This window comes from Mirounga leonina, unplaced genomic scaffold (genome assembly GCF_011800145.1).
Source record: "Mirounga leonina isolate KUSES-001 unplaced genomic scaffold, KU_Mleo_1.0 Mir_173, whole genome shotgun sequence".
NCBI lineage: Eukaryota > Metazoa > Chordata > Mammalia > Carnivora > Phocidae > Mirounga > Mirounga leonina.
The window spans coordinates 66,774,910-66,798,452 of NW_023270447.1; the positions used below are offsets into that span (position 1 = coordinate 66,774,910).

The window sequence follows — 23,543 nt, forward strand, 5'->3', positions numbered from 1 at the left end:
GGGAGCCTAATGCGGGGCTTGATCCCAGGACCCTGGGATCATGACCTGAACCGAAGGCAGACGCTTAAGAACTGAGCCACCGAGGTGCCCCCAGCTTTTCATTGTTTCAAACAATGCTATAAATAATATCCTTGACATTTATTTTTGTTTGGTTATATAACTATAGCTTCAGGATAAATTTCTATAAGTAGAATTCAGGGGTCAGAGGTATATATATGTATTTAACATTTTTGTAGATACTGAAAAACTGCCCTCCAAAAAGGTTTATTCATTCATTCAACAAATATTTAATGTGCACCTAATACATGCTAGTACTGTATGAGACTCTAAATATACATTGTCTCTGAAGAAGATCACAAATGACTTATAGGCACAAGAAAAGATGCTCCACATCACTAAGAAACGCAAATCAAAACCACAATGAGATACCACTTCACACCCATTAGGATGGTTATCATCGAAAAGAAAAAAAACCAGAAAAGAAAGTAACAAATGTTGCTAGGATGTGGAAAAACTGGAACCTTTGTACATTACTGGTAGGAATGCAAAATGGTGCAGCTGCTGTAAAAAAAAGTAGATACAGTTCACTAGAGCAGCACCATCAATTAACTGAATCTAAAAGACATTTATAAAATACTTCATTCAATAACAGCAAGAACACACATTCTTCTCAAACTTACACAGAATATTTGGCAAGACAAACCACATTCTGGTCCAAAAACATACCTTAACAAATTGAAAAGAATAGAAATCATACAAAATATGGTCTCAGACCACAGTGGAATTAAACTAGAAATCAATAATAGAAAGAATATATTTATATATTAATATAATTCTGTGTAACACCTGGGTCAAAGAAGTCTTGAAAAATTTAAAAATATTTTGAACTAAATGGAAATGGAACACAGTTTATCAAAATTTTGTAGGATGCAGGGTGCCTGGCTGACTTGGTAGAGCATGTGACTCTTGATCTCAGGGTCGTGAGTTTGAGCCCCAGGTTGGGTGTAGAGCTTCCTTAATTAAGAAAACAAAAAAAATTTTTTTTTTTTGTGGGATGCAGTGAAAGCAGTGCTTAGAAGGAAATTATGGTATTGAATTCAATATATTAGACAAGAAGAAAGATCTAAAATTATTAATCCATGTTTTTACCTTGGGAAATACAGAAAGAAAAATATAGACCTGGAACAAGCAAAAGGAAAGAAATACTAACAATCAGAGCAGAAGTCAATGAAATTGAAAATAAGAAATCAATAATCAGTGAAACCAAAAAGTTGGTTCTTTGAAAAGATCAATGAAATTTATAAACATCCAGCCAAAGAAAAAAAAAGAGAAGACATGAATCATTAATATTAGAAATAAAAAAAAGGTCATCACTATTGGTCCTATGGCCATTTAAAGGATAATAAAAGAATATTATGGGGGCGCCTGGGTGGCTCAGTCGTTAAGCGTCTGCCTTCAGCTCAGGTCATGGTCCCAGGGTCCTGGGATCGAGCCCCGCATTGGGCTCTCTGCTCCACAGGAGGCCTGATTCTCCCTCTCCCACTCCCCCCTGCTTGTGTTCCCTCTCTTGCTGCGTCTCTCTCTGTCAAATAAATAAAATCTTTAAAAAAAAATATTATGAACAATAGGCCCATAAATTTGATAACTTACATGAAGTAGAACAATTCCTTGAATGACACTACCAAAACTCACAAAGAAGAAACAGAAAATCTGAATGGGCCTTTTTTTTTTTTTTAAAGAAATTGAATCAGGGTGCCTGAGTGGCTCCGTCGGTTAGGTGGCTGAATCTTGATCTCAGGGTCATGAGTTCAAGCCCTACATTTTTACTGAATTATTGAATCAATAATTATTTAATCAATAATTAAGAACCTTCCAAAAAGAGAGTACCAGGCCCAGATGTTTTCACTGATGAATTCTCCCAAGCATTTAAATAAGAAATGATACCAAATTCTCTATAATATCTTCTAGAAAACAGAAGCAGAGGGAATATTTTCTAACTTATTTGAGGCCAACATTACCCTAATACCAAAACCAGATATAGACATTACAAGAAAGGAAAACTATAGGTTGATATCCTTCATGAACATACATGTAAAAATCCTCAACATATTAGCACATTGAATGTATAGTAATTATACACCATGACCAAGTGGGATTTAGCATGTGAATATCAATTAATGCAATTGATCACATTAAGAGACTAAGAAAAATCATGATCATAACAATAGATACAGAGAAAGCATTTGACAAACTTCATCATGCATTCATGATAAAAACTCTCAGCAAACTAGGATTAAAGGGGATCTTCCCCAACTCGGTAAAAAAAAAATTACAGAAAACCTATAGCTAACATCATTCATACTATTGAGAAACTACATTCTTTCCCCTTAAAATCAGGAAGAATGCAAGGATGTCTCCTTTCCTCTCACCACTGCTATTCAACATTGTACTGTTAACTCGCAGCTAACAAAAGGAAAAGGATATAAAAGTATACAGACTGGGAAGGAAGAAACAAAACTGTTCACAGAGTTCATGACTGTCTAGGTAGAAAAATCCAAAAGAATTTTTTTTTTTTTTTAAGATTTTATTTATTTATTTGACAGAGAGAGAGATAGTGAGAGCAGGAACACAAGCAGGGGGAATGGGAGAGGGAGAAGCAGGCTTCTTGCCGAGCAGGGAGCCCGACGTGGGACTCGATCCCAGGACCCTGGGATCATGACCTGAGCCGAAGGCAGACGCTTAATGACTGAGCCACCCAGGCGCCCCCAAAAGAATTTTTATTTTTTTAAAGATTTTATTTATTTATTTGACAGAGAAAGACACAGCGAGAGAGGGAACACAAACGGGGAGTGGGAGAGGGAGCAGACTCCCTGCCGAGCAGGGAGCCCGATGTGGGACTCGATCCAGGGACTCCAGGATCATGACCTGAGCCGAAGGCAGTCACTTAATCAACTGAGCCACCCAGGCACCCCCAAAAGAATTTTTAAAAAGCCTCCTGGCATGTCTGCCTTTGGCTCAGGCCATGATCTCGGGGTTCTGGGATCAAGCCCCACGTCGGGCTGGTGCTCTCTCTCTCGTTCTCTCACTCTCTCTAATAAATAAATAAAATCTTAAAAAAAAAAAAAAAAGCCTCCTGGAAGTAGAAAGTGCATGACAGGGGCGCCTGGGTGGCTCAGTTGTTAGGTGTCTGCCTTTGGCTCAGGTCATGATCCCAGGGTCCTGGGATCGAGCCCTGTGTTGGGCTCTCTGCTCCGCAGAAGGCCTGCTTCTCCCTCTCACACTCCCCCTGCTTGGGTTCCCTCTCTCACTCTCTCTCTGTCAAATAAATAAAATCTTAAAAAAAAAAAAAAGTGCATGATACATGGAACTACTAGGGTTGCATGATACAAAGTAAATATACAAAAGTCAAGTGCTTTCCTAAATACCAAAAATGAACAACTGGAATTTAAAATGAAAAACACAGGGGTGCCTGGATGACTCAGTCGTTAGGCGTCTGCCGTTGGTTTGGGTCATGATCCCAGGGTCCTGGGATCAAGCCCCGCATCGGGCTCCCTGCTCTGTGGGAAACCTGCTTCTCCCTCTCCCACTCCCCCTGCTTGTGTTCCCTCTCTCACTGTGTCTCTCTCTGTCAAATAAATAAATAAAATCTTTAAAAAATAAAAATAAAAATAAAATGAAAAAGAGTACCATTTATATTAGTACCAAAAGAAAAAAAAAAGATTCACTTAGGTATAAAATGTGTACAGGATCTATACAAAACTAGAAAACTTTGATAAAAGAAATCAAAGAAGCTCTAAACAGATAGTCCATCTTCAAGCATAGGAATACTTAACATTGTTAAGATGTTAATTCTTCCCCAGCCTGACTGATAGATTCAATGTAATCCCAATAAAAATCTCAGCAAGTTATTTTGTGGATATTGCAAACTGATTCCGAAGTTTACACAGAGAGGCAAAAGACCTAGAATAGCTATCACAGTAGTGAAAAACAAAGTCAGAGAACTGACACTACCTGATGTCAAGACTTACTAAAAAGCCACATTAATCAAGAGTGAGCAAACTGACAGACATATAGACCAACTGAACAAAATAAAGAACCCAGAAATAGACTCACACAAATGCAGTTAGTTAACCTTTGACAAAGTAGCAAAGGCAATTTAATGGAGAAAGACAGCCTTTCAACAAATGGTACTAGAAAAAGCAGCCACATGCAAAAAAATGAATCTAGACACAGACCTTACATCTTTCACAAAAACTATAAAACAATTAGAAAGTAATACAGAAGAAAACTCAGGTGACCTTGCATTTGGCAATGAGTTTCTAATTATAACCCCTAAAACATGATCTGTGAAAGAAAAAATTAATGAGTTGGACTTTATCAATATTAAAGATGTTTGGTCTTTATTAACATCAGAAACTGTTAAGAGAATGAAAAGACAGGTCACAGACGGGGAGAAAATACATGCAAAATACATACATGATAAAGAACTTGAAACCAAAATATGCAAAGAACTCTTAAAACTGAAAAATAAGAGGGGCACCTGGGTGGTTCAGTCATTAAGCGTCTGCCTTCGGCTCAGGTCATGGTCCCCGGGTCCTGGGATCGAGTCCCACATCAGGCTCCCTGCTCAGCGGAGAGCCTGCTTCTCCCTCTCCCACTCCCCCTGCTTGTGTTCCCTCTATCGCTGTGTCTCTCTCTGTCAAATAAATAAATAAAATCTTAAAAAAAACCCTGAAAAATAAGAAAACTCCCCCAAAGTAAAAGTGGGCAAAAGGCTGGAATAGGCACTTCACTAAAGAAGAAATACAGATGGCAAATAAGCATATGAAAAGATGCTCAACATTATGTGTCATTAAGGAATTGCAAATTAAAACAACAATAAGATATACCATACACCTATCAGAATGGCTGAAATCTAAAAAACTTATAATACCAAACATTGGAGAGGATGCAGTACAACAGGAACACTCATTCTTTGCTGGTGGGAATACAAAATGGTACAGCCATTTTTTAAAAAGTTTAATTATTTAAGTAATCTCTACACCCCATGGGGGGCTTGAACTCACAACCTGGAGATCAAGAGTCTCATGCTCTTCTGACTGAGCCAACCAGGCGTGCTGGTACAGCCACTTTGGAAGACAATTTGGCAGTCTCACCATTTCATAAAGCATTTCTGCTCCTACTTATTTACTAAAGTCAGTTGGAAACTTACGCCTACCCAAAATCCTACACATGAATGTTTATAGCAGCAGTCTTCATAATAACCAAAAACTGGAAGCAAGGTAAAAATAGGGAATAGATAACAAACTGTGGTACATCCATACAATGGAATATTATCTAGCAGTAAAAAGAAATGACTTATCAAGCCACGAAAAGACATGGAGGAACCTTAAATGCATATTGCTAAGTCAAAGAAGCCAATTAGAAAAGGGTACATACTGTATGACTCCCAACTATACAACATTTTAGAAAAGACAAAACTGTAGAGACATAAAAAGGCCAGTGGTTGTCCGGGTTTTGAGGAGAGGGAGGGAGGGATGAATAGGTGTAATACAGGGGATTTTTAGAGCAGTGAAACTATTCTTCATGATACTGTATGTACATGATGTTATACATTTATCAAAACCCATAGACCTGTCCGACAAAAGAATGAACCTTAATGTATACTGTGGACAACACATTAATAATAATTTATCAGTACTGGTTCATTAAATGTACCACACAATACAGGATGTTAGTAATATGGAAAACTGCAGGGGAAGGGGTAAGCATGTAGGAACTCTCTATGCAATCACCTTAATTTTTCTGAAAATCTAAAATTTTATTTTTTATTTTTATTTTTTTTAAGATTTTATTTTTTTATTTGACAGAGAGAGAGAGCACAAGCAGGGGGAGCATCAGGGAAAGGGAGAAGCAGGCTCCCTGCTGGGCACGGAACCCCATACAGGGCTCAATCCCAGGACCCTCGGATCATGACCTGAACCGAAGGCAGACGCTTAACCATCTGAGCCACCCAGGCGCCCCCCCAATCTAAAACTTTTGAAAAATAAAATCGAGGGGCACCTGGGTGGCTCAGTTGTTGGGCGTCTGCCTTTGGCTCAGGTCATGATCCCAGGGTCCTGGGATTGAGCCCCGCATTGGGCTCCCTGCTTGGTGGGGAGCCTGCTTCTCCCTCTCCCACTCCCCCTGCTTGTGTTCCCTCTCTCGCTGTCTCTCTCTCTGTCAAATAAATAAATAAAATCTTTAAAAAGAAAAAAAAATCGATTAACTAAAAAAAATCACTCTGGAAGCAGTGCAGAGAGTGGACTGACAAAGCACAGGAAATGCAGGCAAGAACACCAGTTTGGAGGTTATGCTTTCACTCTAATGAACAGAATATGAGAGTCTGTATTTATTCATATTTTTGCCAAAAATGGGTATTATGATTGTTAGTAAAAACTAACTTATTCAAGGAGTGTCTGGGGACTCAGGCAGTTAAGCATCAAACTCTTGATTTCGGCTCAGGTCATGATCTCAGGGTTGTGGGACTGAGTCTGGGTATGGAGCCTGCTTAAGATTCTCTTTCTCCCTCTCTCCCTCTACCCCTCACCCCTGCATGCGTGCGTGCTGTCTCTCTCTCTAAAAAAAACAAAAAACAACAACAAAAAAACAACTTATTCTAGTTCATATTTCCTTAATGACTAATGAGGCTGAGCATCTTTTCTTTTTTTAAAGATTTATTTATTTGAGAGAGAGAGAGAGACAAAGACAAAGACAGAGACAGAGACAGAGATAGGGAGAAGCAGGCTCCGTGCTGAGCTGAAGGCAGACGCTTAACCAACTGGGCCACCCAGGTGCCCCTGAACATCTTTTCATAAGATAACTGACCATTTGTTTTCCTGTTTTATGTCCTTTGTCTATTTTTCAGTTGAGTTGTTTGTTCTCTCCCTACTGATTTATAAATTCTTTGAGTTTAAACTTTGAGTTTAAAATAAATACAGTTTAAAAACTGTATTTTATCACAGCTTTAAAAATATCTTTTGAATTTTATAGCTATCATTTATAATCATTGCATATTATTTCATCAATATACTGTAAATTACTCATTGTTTAAAACCAGTTCTTAATAGTTTAATATCACAGATGCCATTATGACAATTTGTACACACAGATTTTTCTCCATTTTGAATTCTTTCCATTGAACACCTTTCTGTAATTGAAAATACTGAATCACAAACTAAAAACACATTATAATACTTTTGACAGAAATGATATTAGCAATTTATTCTGCTGAGGCGTGTGGGTGGCTGAGTCAGTTAAGCACCTGGGACTCTTAATTTTGGCTCAGGTCATGATCTCACAGTCATGAGATTGAGCCCCCATGTTGGACTCTGCAGTCAGCGTGGAGTCTGCTTGAGATTTCCTCTCCTTCTCCGTCCTCCCACCTGGCTTGTGCGCATGTGCACTTCTCTCTCAAATAAATAAAATCTTAAAAAAAAAATTTTATTGGGGTGCCTGGGTGGCTCAGTTGGTTAAGTGTCTGCCTTCGGCTCAGGTCATGATCCCAGGGTCCCGGGTTCGAGCCCCGCATCAGGCTCCCTGCTCAGTAGGGAGCCCGCTTGTCCCTCTCCCTCTGCCACTCCCCCTGCTTGTGCTCTCTCTGTCCAATAAATAAAATATTTAAAAAAATGTATATTGCCATCAGCAATATATTAAAATTCTAGATTCACTGCATCCTCACAAGTGCTAAATATTATAATATTTAAATACATCTGCTAATTTAGTAACATAAAAGTTTTCCTTTTATTTACTTGTAGTTTTCCTTACCTATTAGTGAAAACCAGCACTTTCTATATATTTACTGGTTTTATTTTTCCTTGAGAAATTCTGGTTTATGTTCTTTGCTCATTAATCTAAAAGGACATGAGGATTTTTTCTTCAATCACAGTAACAGATCTATACAGGTATTTTAATAATAAACTAGCCCTTTGTTGTCTGCATTTGCAACAAATATTTTTTAGATTCTACTGGTTTCCATTTATTTATTTATTTGGTTTCCTTTTAATTTTAGTTATATATTTGTGACATACAGAAAACTGAATTTTTATGCAGTAAATCTAACAATTGTCTTTTGTGAACTAGTCTATCATTTCTAAACTTAAATGATTATACTCCATTCAGTAGTCTGAAAATTATACTTTCTTTGTATTTTTCTACAATTCAATGATTTACGTTTAACTTATTAATCTCACTAAATTTAAATTTGTTTATAAAAATAATAGCTATCATTTGCTGAGTAGTCATTATATAACAGGTACTATTCTAGACCCTGTTTATATATGTAAAAATTTTTTTTTTTTTACGATTTTATTTATTTCTCTGACACAGAGAGAGAGAGAGCACAAGCAGGGGGAGCGGCAGGCAGAGGGAGAGGGAGAAGCAGGCTCCCCGCCGAGCAGGGAGCCCGATGCGGGGCTCGATCCCAGGACCCCGGGATCATGGCCTGAGACGAAGGCAGACGCTTAACGACTGAGCCACTCAGGCGCCCCTATATATGTAAATTTATTTCATCCTTACAACTACCCTGTATAGGTTAGTTATTTTTAGTATCCCAATTTCAAAGATGAGAAAACTAAAGCCTAGTGTGGTTAAGTAATTCAGCTAGATCATATAGGTAGTATATCTGGCAGAACCTGGGTCTTATGCAGAATTGTCTGACTCCAGAGCCTGTGCTCCGCCCCCACCCTTAAAGATTTATTTATTTATTTGAGAGAGAGAGAGCAAGAGTGAGAGCTGGTGGAGGGCAGAGGGAGAGGGAGAGAGAGAATCTCAAGCAGACTCCCTGCTGAGAGCAGAGCCTGACAAGTGGCTTGATCCCATGACCCTGAGATCATATCAAGAGCTGGATGCTTAACTGACTGAGCCTTCCAGGTGCCCCCGGAGTCTGTGCTTTTAACCACTATATTATATTGATATTCAAGTTATCTTAATGCAATTTTTATTTTATTTTTTATTTTTATTTATTATTTTTAAAGATTTTTTATTTATTTGAGAGAAAGAGAGAGCACAAGCAGGGCGAGCATCAAGCAGAGGGAGAGTGAGAAGCAGGCTCCCCACTGAACGAGGAGCCTGATGCGGGGCTCGATCCCACCTGGGATCATGACCTGAGCTGAAGGCAGACGCTTAACGACTGTGCCCCTTAATGCAACTTTAAAAAAATATTTTATTTATTTGAGAGAGAGAGAGACAGAGATAGTGAGGGAGAACACGAGCAGGGGGAGGAGCAGAGGGAGAGGGAGAAGCAGGCACCCCGCTCAGCAGGGAGCCTGATGTGGGGCTCAATCCCAGGACCCGAGATCATGAACTGAGCCGAAGGCAGACGCTTAACCGACTGAGCCACCCAGGCATGCCTCTTAATGCCATTTTAAAGAAATCATTCTTTTTTTTTTTTTTTTAAAGATTTTATTTATTTATTCATGAGAGACAGAGACAGAGAGAGAGAGGCAGAGGGAGAAGCAGGCTCCCAAGGAGCAGGAAGCCCGATGCGGGACTCGATCCCAGGACCCTGAGATCATGACCTGAGCCGAAGGCAGACGCTTAACCATCTGAGCCACCCAGGCGCCCAAGAAATCATTCTTTAACCATTGTTTTGTGATGCCTCCTTTACTAAAATTCTTTTTCTTTTTTTTTTTTTTAAGATTTTATTTATTTATTTGACAGAGAGAAACACAGTGACAGAGGGAACACAAGCAGGGGGAGTGGGAGAGGGAAAAGCAGGCCTCCCTCAGAGCAGGGAGCCCGATGTGGGGCTCGATCCTAGGACCCTGGGATCATGACCTGAGCCGAAGGCAGATGCTTAACGACTGAGCCACCCAGGCACCCCTAAAATTCTTTTCACAGCGTCTCTTTTGCACTAGTTTGCTCTACCGATTTGTCTTTTTAAAGTAACCATACATGGTTTTAAATACTGTAGCTATTAAAATATGTTTTAATGTTTCAAAGTTTTAGGATATGTTTTAGCAAAATTTTAAAAGGAATACCAAGTACTTGAGGAAAAATGCAATCTTAAGATATTCTTACCATACACTGGTGTCTTTCCTGGCAGGATGACAATAATGAGCTGTAGCCCAGAGTAGGTGTTCTTGAGATGCCGGAACATGGGCTCCACGCTGTCTGCCCCCTGCGCGTATTTGCAGAAGCAAGGCTGGCCCTGGATGGGCATCCCTGCATCTTTAGAAATCTTACGCAGCTGGTCCGTGAAACCCCTAGGAGGAGAAATCACTAAAACTAAATCCTTTGTTTAGTCATCCACACCTACAAAGTGGAATGGAAAGTTTGAGAAGTGAATGGAGAATAAAGCAAAGATTTGTATGCTCCATATGTGAAGAGGTCACCAAGACTACTGATATTAAAGGTGGTGGTGGGTTAGTAATCTATTGTGCAAGCTAGGAACACTGCTATATAATTATGTGGTATTCTGTAGTTTACAAAGGGCATTCGTAATAGAGTATGGTGATTAAGAGTTCAGTTCTAGAGTTGGCACAACAGGTTTCAATCCTAGTTCTGTTACTTAGTAGCTGTGAAACTGTAGACAAATTCTTCAGTTTCTCTCATCTGTAAGATGGTTACTTCCATTATAGGGTTGGTGTCAATATTAAATGACATAATACATGAACTTAGCAACACTGCCCAAGACATGGTAAGAGCTTCATAAATTTAATCTACTGTACATTTTCTAATTTGATGATGATGACATTCGTAAGAAGGTGGTAAGTGAGGTATTATTCCCATTTTACAGATCAGGAAACGGTTTCAGGGACATTAAGTATCTGACCAATGTCAAATGGTTAGATAAATGGTAGAGTCAGAAGTATGATCTAGTCCAGAATTTCTTTCCACAGTATTATGTGTATCTGAAACTAGGATGGCAGAAAAGATTATATTCTCAGAAAAGATTAAAAAAAAAATATGAAAACCACATTTAAAAACAAATGAGGCAGGCAGCACTTCAATGTACTTTTAGCCACACTAAAAGCAACAAAAGACTAATAATTCCATATTTAAACAAAATTCTGCATTTAGCCTAAGATAATTGAGTAATGATGTCATGATTTAATAATCACTTTACTTGTTTTTAAAACAAATAACGTCCTAAGTCAAGGATCTGAGTTATCTTTGCTCAAAAATACTCATTCCCTCAGAGCTGAAGTTTATAGGAATTCCCTTCTCCTTTTCCTTATTAGTGTTTAATTCAAGAAGTATGAAGTTGGGTATTTTCAGTCAGCCTGAACAAGAACCACAAGCCGAAAGAGTATGAGAGTCCTATCAAGCCATAAATAACAAATGTAAAATGAAAATAACTCTAAGCTTGAAAAACAATTGAGATATTTTCTTTGGCCTCTGGAGGTTAAGTAAGATGATCATAGCATTGTAGGAAACTGTCCTTATGACATTTTACTTGAAAGCAGGGGGATAAAAACTTTGGAGCAAAATGTATATTAAGTGAACCTTAAGATACACATTTAGAAATTTGGAGCTAATAAAAAAAAGTGAACAGAATTAAATAGAAAAAGTTTTTTATTTCTCATATGAAGAAGGTAGGGCAAATTCTGAATTGGCTTGGTTGGTAAATTGGCCTCTGTATCTTTCAAGAACTATTCATAATGGGCATACTTTCTAGGATCTATTAGTGGAGAATTAAATTAGACAATAATCATTTTCTTTTCTTTTTTTTTTTTAAAGATTTTATTTATTTATTTATTTGAGAGAGAGAGAGAGAGAAACAGCATGAGAGGGGATAGGGTCAGAGGGAGAAGCAGGCTCCCCGCCGAGCCGGGAGCCCGATGCGGGACTTGATCCCAGGACTCCGGGACCATGACCTGAGCCGAAGGCAGTCGCTTAACCAACTGAGCCACCCAGGCGCCCGACAATAATCATTTTCTTAAGCAAATTAGATTTTGGGGGAGTCAATTTACATAAATAATCACAGTACAACTGTATTTTATGCAGAAAGTGACAAGAGCAAATAGAGAAGATACTGATAAACCAGTATGTTTAGAGTTAAGACAGATTATTTCCAGCATCACAAATCACAGAAGATTGGGTATTATTTAGAGAAGTAGGGATAGGAAGGAGGCATTTTCAGTAATGAGCAGCATGACTGGAAAGAGAAAGAAAAAAAATGCCAGAGAGATAGAGCGAACACAGTGCTTCAGTTTCTTTGTCCAGAATATGGGAAAATAGAGAAGGGGCTTAATTAAGAGGCAGGTGAAAGATTTTCAATGTCCTACTGATTTTTATTGTTATTCTCTGTTAAGAGAAGCCTAAAAATTTTGGGGGGGGGGTAGTCACAAGTGGAGGTGGTACTCTTTCATGACAGCCCAGCTGCTGAACAGGAATGAGAGCAGAAGCCTTTGAGATTGCCAAAGTCTCAAAGACTTGAGGGTCTCAAGGAGAGGAGATAGAGAAGAGAAGCCAAAGTGATAAAAAGGAACCAGGAAGGCAAGAATGGAGAGAATGTTAAGAAGGTAGTCAACTGTATTTAATGCTGCACAAATTTTGAGAAAAATAATGGCTAAGGAAAGACCATTAGAATTGATAAGCACAAAGACGTTAGAGATTTCCAGAAGCTAGTTTCAGCAGAGCACTAGGATTTCAAGGAGGGTGAGAAAACAGAAGTCTAGAAGCCTGAAATAAGTTAGGTAAAATGAGAAAATTAACAGATTTTTTTTGTTTTAAATTTGAACAGAAGATTATTGAGCACTTACACGCTGAGGTAAAGAATCTGGGGAACAGGGAAAGTGGTGGAGATGGAGGCCAAATTTTTGGAAGTAAAGAAGTGAAAATGAAGAGTTAAGTCACTCTTTCACGGAGCTCAATTGAGAAGTAAGGACCTTCTTTAATGCTCACCCAAGAGGTAGGTACTGTCATCTCTAAAAAGGTGAAAACTGAGGCATAATGAAATCACATAAATTATTCATGGTAATAAAAGCTAGGAATTGGCAAGGCTAGGAATTAAACCTAACCTGTTTGCCATCAAGAGCCAACGATGCTCCTATACCACATAAGCTAGACTGTTAGGGTGCCTAGAAGAACGAGTCAATGACTTGACTAACAAGTTCAGAAATCTCCCTCAAACTTTTGAGAAGAAACATTTTCAGAGGCTCAGTGATTAAATATATCCCATACTGAGGCAACATTAGCTGAGTAGTTTAGAGCTGGAACCCAGGAAGTCCCCCGAACTGAACTAGTGGTGCGCCTTACTTCAGTATCTCTTCTCTGCACTGCCTCTGCGTGGCGAAGCAAGCGATGGCCCACATCTTTATCTCCACTCCTGTGTGAAACTGCTTCCCCCGCATGTCCCATACTCCATGGCTTGGTGTTGCTACTGTCCGATTCTACAGAAAAGGGAGAAAGAGAAAGAAGGCAAGAAAGAAGAAACACTTAACATACAAGTTATTTCACTGAGTTGAAAAGAAAAACATTTCAAACTGCTGAACTGATAAATATCTGATAATCTACATGTAATACACAGCTCTAAATCAATATTACTTGTATTTTTTATCATACAAACCGAAAATTCTAAACTCAAGCAAAGATACCTTGAAACCAAAAAGTATTGTTGGAGCAAAAAAAAACCACTTTCCAAAACTCAGACTTAGCTAGGATGCCCTTCGCTCTGTAAACAGAAACTGTATGTCTGTAATGAAAACGCCACCGAGAGGTTTTACCCGTCCTCCATACTGCAGCATGGGAGCTGGAAGTACACGTCCGGTTACGTGGGCCATTTCATCCCGAACTTTAAATTGAAACTCCTGAACAAATGGATCTGTTTCATAATTTGCACTTCTTACCTAACAGAAAAAATTCATAGTTACTTTCAGAATTCCTTCCAAGCCCCTGCCTCATTCGTCAGAAACCTCCATTTTCTCTTCTTCACTGTGTCCACCATGTTTTGGATCTAGTCAATGATGCCCTAACTACAGGACAGGGAATCTTAACCTGGGTTGACAGATCATGAATGGACCGTAGGAAGTCTGTGAACCTTCTAGTAATTTACAGAAATTTAAATGTATTAGGTTGAATAATAAGAAATTTCAACTATTTACAATCTGTGAAGATGCCAATTTTATATGATTAAACCTAATGCATTTAGGAGAGGGTGGCCTAGAGATTACAGGAGAAATAAATTTCTGACTTAAAAAATGTTAAGAACTTCTAATTAGAAAATCCAGACATGTATTATTAAAGTTTATTTTACATAGAGTTTGACAGCAGATATTGATGATCTTAAGGCTTTTTTTTCTAATTACTTGATTAACAACTCATAAAATTACTTGAATATTTTCAGATAAAAAGTGCCATATTATAAAATTTACTTAATGTGATACATTTGAGACAGATAAGAAAGCCAATATGATACAGATGATAATTTTTACATAATATATCCGTAGTTACAAAGATAAAGATTTTTTTTTTTAAGATTTTTATTTATTTATTTGACAGAGAGAGAGAGACAGTGAGAGAGGGAACACAAGCAGGGGGAGTGGGAGAGGGAGAAGCAGGCTTCCCGCGGAGCAGGGAGCCTGATGCGGGGCTCGATCCCAGAACCCTGGGATCATGACCTGAGCCGAAGGCAGACGCTTAATGACTGAGCCACCCAGGTGCCCCTAGAAAATGGTTGTTGTTGTTGTTTTAAAGATTTTATTTATTTATTTGACAGAGAGAGACACAGCGAGAGAGGGAACACAAGCAGGGGGAGAGGGAGAAGCAGGCTTCCCACGGAGCAGGGAGCCCGATACAGGGCTCGATCCCAGGACCCTGGGACCATGACCTGAGCTGAAGGCAGACGCTTAATGACTGAGCCACCCAGGCGTCCCAGGAATTTTTTTTTAATTTAAATTTTTTAGTTAACATAGAGTGCAATACTGGTTGATAAAGAATTTATTTTGGGACTCCCGGGTGGCTCAGTCACTTAAGTGTCTGCCTCCGGCTCAGGTCATGATCCCAGGGGCCTAGGATCAAGTCCCGCATCAGGCTCCTTGCTCGGTGGGGAGCCTACTCCTCCCTCTGCCTGCCGCTCCCCTCTGCTTGTGCTCTCTCTCATGCTGACAAATAAATAAAATCTTAAAAAAAAAAAAAAAAGGATTTATTTTAATTCAGTATAGACTTGGACCTCAGAATATAATTCCTGTTTATAGCATACTATAGTAACTGTGTTTTTCAAAACATATTTACCTGGTCTCAGAGTAAAAGTCAAATGAGGTTACAAAATGAAGGCGGTGTTCAAGTGTTTGAGTAACAATCCATTAAAAAAAAAACTATATAATCTAAATATGTAAAAAGAATCTTTCCACAATAAGCAGGAATGGTTGTTTTCTAAGATTAGGCACTAATGGTTCTTTAAGCTTAAATGCCATTCATTTCTGGTGTGTTTTAGTGTATATTCAGAGTAAGGTTACAAAGAGTAATAACTACTATAAATAAAAACTTGCTGCATGATGTGCTTGGTGTTAAGTTTTATAATTAATTTCCACAATAACCTTATAACTATAAAAGGAGATTTTTTTTTTTTAATAATCTTTACAGAGGATAAATCTAAAAATTAGTAAAGTTAAATGACTGGCCTAAAAACTATCTAGCCAAGCAAGTGACACGAATCTGAAACTGCGTATGTTCTGATTCTAGAGTTCCTACTCTCAATCACTGCACTAGTCTTCTGGATGCTATAATTGTAGTAACACAATAGTAACAGTAAGTAAGCGAAGAAGATAGACTTTGGACCCAGAGCTGTTAGATTCCAAAGCCTGTGCTTTTAGCCATGGTACAATATTATCTCTTAGGAAGAAAAGTTATAATAAATGAGTTAGAAGTAGTTACTGAGATTTTACAGAGACAGTGAGAGGTTTAGCCTCTTATAGGCTTTAAAATCCTGTCATAATAGATCAGAAAAAAATCCATGATGAAAACCAACCCATACTCTCCTAATTAAATATCATATAATAACTTTTATTTATTCTTTATAAAACCATATGGGAAAAAGGCTCTTTTTCCCTGTAATTGGCTTACAAAATGAAAGGACCGGTTCTGTAACCCTTTTATAACAATCTTCACTATTACCCAAAGTCATATTCCTATTTCTAGACTTTTTTCTCTTCACTTGCACAATACAAATGGTATTCAAAAAGAGTAAGGTAAGATCCAGGTGGCTTTTATTTTTCATTTTGCCTTATTCCATCAGTTTTATAAAGTGGTACTGATACTCTTCCTTCCTATCCATTTAGAACAATGATACAGCTCAGAGACCCTACATGATTGGAGCAGTCTCATATTTCTTTATTCATCCTATACAGTCACCAGTCTGATACTGGGGGCTAAGTGATCCCACCGAGTGTTAAGGCTCACTATTGCTAGTCATAATACGTTGACTTTTCTTCCTTTCCCTTTCTTTTTTAGGCAGGAGGTAATAAAGTTCCAGTTCACTAAATTGAAATGTTGGTTCTGAGAGCATCTGCTCTGGATCTAATTAAAGAGCTTTGGGTTAAATTAGAAGAATCTAATCCTTCTCATAGAACCCATTAAGGTTTACCCCTAGAACACCACTGGATGACTTCCATGATCCCTTTTAATTTTGATAGTACGCTAAATGGTAAAAAGGTATGAGCTGATAAGGACATGGCTCTTTAGTAGTAGCTCATCCTAACTTGTTTTTTTGTGTATGTTTTTTTTAAAGATTTTATTTATTTATTTATTTATTTGAGAGAGAAAGAGAGCACATGAATGGGGGAAGCAGCAGAGAGACAGGAAGAAGCAGACTCCCCACTGAGCAGGGAGCCTGACTCAGGGCTCGATCCCAGGACTCTGGGATCATGACCTGAGCTGAAGGCAGATGCTTAACTGAGCCACCCAGGAGCCCCTATCCTGACAGGTTTTTAATTCCCATTTCTAGGGCCAAATACTAACCAATCTGCTAATTTCCTCTTGTCTATCTGGCGCAGATCTTGCTGTTGCTTTGATCATAGTGGAAGTCTGATTGTCCGTTAGCTTCTTAATACATCGTTGCCCTGCCACGATATTACAGACCTACAAACAGAAAAAAGTTTTGTACTAGATGTATTTATCTTTTTTTAACTCTCATTGCTAATTACATGCAAAATTAAAATTTTAAAACCTACTTCACTAAACTGCTTCTTTTCAATATCATGTTAAGTAAAATAGTAGTAAACAATGCTGCTTTACAGTATGATTATAACAGGGTAAAATGTACACTGGATAAAAAGGCTGAAAAGAAGTGTACCAAAATGTTAACAGTGGTTACTTTAGAGTGGTAGGATTGTGGATGAAAATTTCCCTATTATTTCATTATTACAATTTTAAAATAAAATTTAAAAAAGTTCAATATCCAAAATAACTTGAGAGCATGAAGTAAATTTTACACCATAAAAAAACCCAAAAGAATAATGAACAAGAGGATATTAAAAAAGCCTAAACACATTACTTCTAGTGGCAGGTAGGTATGCTTCTGTTCCTGCCCCACTTGCAGACAAGGAAGATGTGGGTACTTCAGTTGAAGAGTATACTTTTCTCTAAAATACTGTGCTACTGTTCTCTCCACAGTTTGGCCATTTTCTAACTGTAAAGGAAAGCTGGAAAAAAAAAAAGTACACATTAACAACTCTCATCCCATTACGGTGAGCAAAACTCCCAATCCACTAACTACAGCAAGCTGCCTCACATCAATCTCTGCTCTGACAAACACCAGCTTTTCTTACGTTTGATGACTGGCAGGCCTTCTTGTTACATTACAAACACGGTATTTCCGTCTCATTGTTCCACAATGAGTCACTTCAACCTTCAGACCTGTTCCCAACAAGAAAAACTGAAGTTATAAAAATGTCACATGTCAAATATTTATAAAGCCTGTTCACTACTATACAAACTCAAATTCTAAACAGACAGAAAAATCTGTGATACAGGCAATGTGATATTAATAAAGGATTTTATAAATAACATTGCTAGTAAGGATTACAATCATGATAGATCTAATTCCAAACATTTTTTCCCTATCCTATCAAGCTCTACACACTAAAAAACAGAATCATAAAACTTGCAAAAGCCTATAGAACAAGGGGCAAAGTTCACCATTAATTGAAAAAAAAAAAAAAACAACAACAACCCTGTTTATAATAAATTTAGGTATTTATGCTAGGAGAAGGAAGGAGGAGTGAAAGAGGAGTTGTAATAATTCTCAACATTCTCTGTAATTTTCAAAGTATGTGATATTTGAATAGACAGTCATCACATAGTGACTGAAGATTAGAATTTCATGAATCTCAAGAAGGAAGTCCTTCAAAGATTTTTATAGTAGGAAGAAAAAAATTCCAGGCCATTTTAACAGAAGCAGAATGACAATTTATTTGAAGTATAAGATAGTGACACAGTTCTCTTACTATTGACTATCAGAAATTAAATGCAACCAAAACAATTCTTAGAGCAGGTGATCCCCACCTTCTTATAGAATCACTGACCCCTTTGAGAGTCTGATGAAAGCAATAAACTCTCAGAAAACTGGATATACACATAATTAAGCATATGATTTTAGATGTTCCTGGATCCTTACAGCCCATCTGTGGACCACAGGAGTTTGAAGATCCCAGGCCTGCTTTAGAAAGTGAAGCAATGGTCTTTTAAACCACTGGTGAAATTCTCTGGGGTTAATTTTTTTTCTTTTCTTTTCTTTTTTTTTTAAAGATTTTATTTATTTATTTGACAGAGAGGGACACAGTGAGAGAGGGAACACAAGCAGGGGGAGTGGGAGAGGGAGAAGTGGGCTCCCTGCCAAGCAGGGAGCCCGACGTGGGACTCGATCCCAGGACCCCGGGATCATGACTTGAGCTGAAGGCAGACGCTTAACGACTGAGCCACCCAGGTGCCCTGGGGTTAATTTTCTTAAGCAGTGCTGTCCAAGAGAACTTTCTGAGATGATGGAATGTTCTACATCTGTGCTAATTACTAGCAATGTGTGTTACGGAGCACATTAAATGTGGCTAGTGTGACTAAGAAAGTGAAAATTTATTTTAATTAATTTAAATAGCTACATGTGGCTGGTGCTACTGTATTTGCCAGTGCAATATCGGAGCTACCTAGAGAAGAGTTAAACCGACACAGTGGCCACTGCTTATAGATAAGCAACTCCATTACTATGGCCTAGACTCCTAAGGCAGAAAATCTAGAAAGGAGTAGATGAAGGACAACTTTTAGTTTCCTGATAGTATTTATGGTATTACTTTTGCATTATTTCCCTGTTATATTTGTGATTCCTATTGTGCAGTGATTCTCAACCACAGGCAATTTTGCCCTCCGGGGAACCTCTGGTAATGTCTGGAGACATTTTTAATTGTCATGACTGTGGGGTGCTACTGGCATCTAATGGATACTAGAATTAGGGATTCTTGGATCCAGGGATGGTGCTAAATATCCTACAATGCATGGGAGAGCACTACCTCCCACCTCAGACCACAACAAAGAATTATCCAGCCCAAAATATCAACACTGGCAAGGTTGAGAAACCCTAAAACAGTGTAACTTATTTTTCTATCAATTACCAACTGTACTACCAAACACAAAGTTCATTCATAGTAATATTTTCTTCTGTCCAGCACAAATTAAGATGTTAAATGGACACAGTGTCACTGTACCAGATTGGTATGGATTTTTCTTGAGAAATACTAACTGAATCAGTGGTAAGTAGTTTTTATTAGTAATTACCTTTATAAAACTAAAATTTCAGATTAGAACATTTACTATGCCTCTATATTATAAAGAAGACTAGAAAATAAAATATTATCTAAAGAAGGCCTCATAAGAAGGAAATGTGAAGTAAACAATATGAAGTAACAATATGAAGCAGGATGTAAAAATATTATGTACGGAAATACTATGTTTTAGAATTTTTTTTCTGCTATATACCACTTAGCAATTTTTTTACAAGTCTTCCCCTGAATTAGAGAAGTTACTAGTAAGATTTTAATAGCCTATGAAATAAGTTTTTACCAAAAATAAAGTGGTTCTTTTATAAGCATATGGTACTTTTACCATACACTTCCCTCAGTATTTCTGTTTAACCATGATGAATAATTGTACAAAGGAACCACCCTAAAGTTACTGTTAAATATTTAGATAAAAGTCCCACTGGAACCAAATGAACGTACTAAGGAAATCTATTCATTATATCACACTTTGTATCACTATTTAACAGTTACCATCAAGTTCCTTATGCTGGTTAAAAATTAAGCCCAAATATATAGCACAGAATACATAACTCTGATTCTCTTGAATTTCCATGGTAGGATTACATGATGTATATTAAAGAACTCTCTTTTAAAAAACAACAACAACAAAAACCCCCCCAAAAAGTCAACAAAGCCTTTGTGACTTTGAATGGAGGAAAAAAAATCATCAGTTGGTCAGTTAGATCCAACTCAGATTTTTCTACCCCAAATCTAGGGTCATAGGTACCTAAGGATTTGACCCAACCCAGGGCTTAGCAAAAAGTTAAAATTTTTAAAAATGGACTAGATAATTCTCTGCCCAGGTCCCTCCCAAAACCCTCCATCCAACCAAAAAAAATTTTGGCTTTAATAAATCAAATATTTAACCTATAAACTTGGCTTTACCTTCACTATAACATCAACTTTATAATGCTTTCTAGTCATTTTTTCAGTCATTTCTTTGGGCCCCTGAGCAGTTGAAGTTAAGATCGAGTCCATGCTCTTCGGGCAGCAGTTGCATCCTTGTTCTGTACATCTTGTATTTTCTGTGATAGAGTGGTGATATGAGTTGATTGCATAGTTACCGCAAAATAATGTAAGTGACTTCATGATATCAGAGGTGGTAACTAAGCAGCAACTCCACTGGAAACCATGGCATTTGGATGATCACACATTAATGGTGGGTAATGCACTAACCTCTCGACAATGCTAACTGTGCAGTTAATACAGATTATGAAAGGACAATGGTATGGTTGCAATACACTAATATATAACACTTTATTATTTTGGCATTTAAATAACTTGAGATAAATGGATGCTCATTTTCAAAGCAGGAAGGATTTTCCTTTTAATGTTTTATTCACAATGACTATCTCTCTCCTGGGTACTAAATGGCAAAGAATGAATGATTATTGGAGCAAGCAGGATGCATTGAGCTATTCTGATTCGGGGAACTGAAAGATGTTCAGGTAACAAACTTCAATGTTTCATTCAAACCAGAAGCTGAAAATTATCCGCAACAGTTAAAATCTTAAATAAAAAAACTACTATTTCTGACTAAGATTTAACACTTAATATAAATAAAATTTATACTACTCATTCTAATTAGAGAATATCTAATTCTTCTTCATGCCTAAATAAAGAACTAAATACAGTGGAGTCACATCTTACTTGAGGATTAGGTTCAAAGCTGTGAACAAGGCAAGAATTTTACACAATCAAAATTACTCTTGAAAAATTCCTTAAATTACTGATAAAGTGTTTATGTGCTTGCACATGAAACTATAAATGTATATTTAAATGTATACAGGAATGTACATTTATATAAAGATGAAATAAATACAAATTTTAGAACACTATTAAAATTACTTTTTCTTATTCTCTCTAAAAGACCATGTAGAGATGAATTTATGTTAGTAAAATATATATAGGATGCAACACCACTGTACAGACTTTAGCTACTAACTAAAATAGGCAAGATCAATGATCAACTATATAATGTACACAAAACAACGAAGTTCCAACTCTGAAATAACACATGAAACAGGCTAGCCCTGTATCCATAAAGTTTCAAAGGAATAAAATATTCAACCATTTCAGAAAAATAAGGAAGTCATTATTTTAGAATATGTTAAAATAATGACTCTGGTTCTGACATAACAATGTTTTTGGAATGTTTCCTTTTAACACTATTATAGAAACATTTTCCCATGAGATATTCTTCTTATACCTTTAGCTAGTAACAGCAAGTATTAATGAAAAATTCACTGGTATCAATATTAATTTCATTACTTGGCATTTCTTTCATTCAAACACTAAGATGTAATGGCAATGAATTTAATGTAACATTTTATAATCTATATTTTCACAGATGATGTTATATGAATAGACTTAAAAAATTTTTTTCAATAAAAGTTTGTTGTATTCATGCATTTTATTGTTAAATTGTTCCAAATGCTAATTAATTCACCTTTTATCTCTTTGGTGAATTTTACTCGATGAGAATCAGTCAGAGGTCTTGGTTGCTCATCAATATTATGAATGTCAAGAACTTCACACATGAACTGAATTACAGGTTGTGCTTTGTAGAAGGCAGTGGCAGAAACTAAAAAGAAAAACACAAATAGTACGTGTTAATGTTTCCATAAAAAAATTCAGAAACTTGTGTTCAGTTCCATGATAATTAACTAATTATAGTTATAGTTATCCTTTATGCATACTGATATATATAAAAAAGCATTGCTGAGTTGAGCAGTTTCAATTTGGCAGCTGTCTGACTAGAAGACAGGCACAAGAACAGAAAAGCTAAATCCTACAGTTTTTATAATCTAGCTTTCTTCATGGGTAACTGAATAATACCATTTTCTGCTACATATACAGAGTGTGTTCTGGGTATGAGACAAGGCCTGTAAGGGGACAAATGCCAGAGCCCCTTAAGTTGAAAAGGTTAGGTATTATTTCCTAAAGCTTTCTATGCCACCCTGGCCTGTTAATCTATTCTAGTGAAAGCTTTCCCTGTCTTGTAGAGAGGTCTGAGAACACAGTGGTATTATGTTATTGGGGTTAATCCAAACTACAGGAAATAATAAGTAAAGAATATCTGCCCAATGTCATCTAGCTACAGTTGGTCGTTCTCTAAGAGTCAACCACAATGATTTCTTAATCTTGGGCTTCAGAACTGGAAGAGTTTCACCAATGGTTAGTAGATCACCATCACTTATTTCTTAAACACAAACTTACTGGGAGCTATTATGTGCTATAAAGGTACTGGGGATACAATGAAAAGCAAAACCAAAACAGACAAGAAGCTGCACACTATCATGTTATTTTTCTGCTTAAAAAACATGTCTATTGTCTGCTAAGTGTAAACATTTTATGTGGTGCTCTTTCTCTCCCTCTCCTTGGTTTAAGGATTAAATGTCCTCCACAAAATGTCCCTCACCTCTGGGAGGATGTTTATCAAGGTTTTAACAGTAGTTATCTCAGGATATGTGTGGGTGGTAAGGCTACTATGGGTGTTTTTTATTTTCTTCTTTTTAACTTTATATCTTCATTTATTATAATGAGCACATATTACTTTTTCCTTTAATCCAGCATATATGAATGATGTCTCATCATAAAAAATGCAGATATACAGAATAAAGATTCCCTCCCAACTCAACTTCCGCCCCCCAAGTATCTTTAAGAAATAACCATCATTAAGGGGCGCCTGGGTGGCTCAGTTGGTTAAGTGACCGACTCTTGGTTTCCACTCATGATCTCTGGGTCGTGAGATCAAGCCCTGCATCAGCTCAG

At 37.3% G+C, this 23,543-nt stretch overlaps 1 protein-coding gene across 3 annotated transcripts in view; it reads right to left on the reverse strand.

The window, feature by feature from the left end:
* The window catches only part of LOC118019694 (protein argonaute-3-like), a 127,582-nt gene that overhangs the window by 25,687 nt on the left and 78,352 nt on the right, over positions 1-23,543 (reverse strand). For all 3 annotated transcript variants that reach the window (XM_035019108.1, XM_035019111.1, XM_035019109.1), the window contains 7 exons: positions 22,219-22,353; positions 17,751-17,838; positions 17,477-17,624; positions 16,942-17,061; positions 13,710-13,832; positions 13,243-13,376; positions 10,060-10,244 (listed from right to left, as the gene is read on the reverse strand). In XM_035019108.1, coding sequence (XP_034874999.1) covers positions 10,060-10,244; positions 13,243-13,376; positions 13,710-13,832; positions 16,942-17,061; positions 17,477-17,624; positions 17,751-17,838; positions 22,219-22,353 — 933 coding nt within the window. The remainder of the gene's footprint in view (positions 1-10,059; positions 10,245-13,242; positions 13,377-13,709; positions 13,833-16,941; positions 17,062-17,476; positions 17,625-17,750; positions 17,839-22,218; positions 22,354-23,543) is intronic.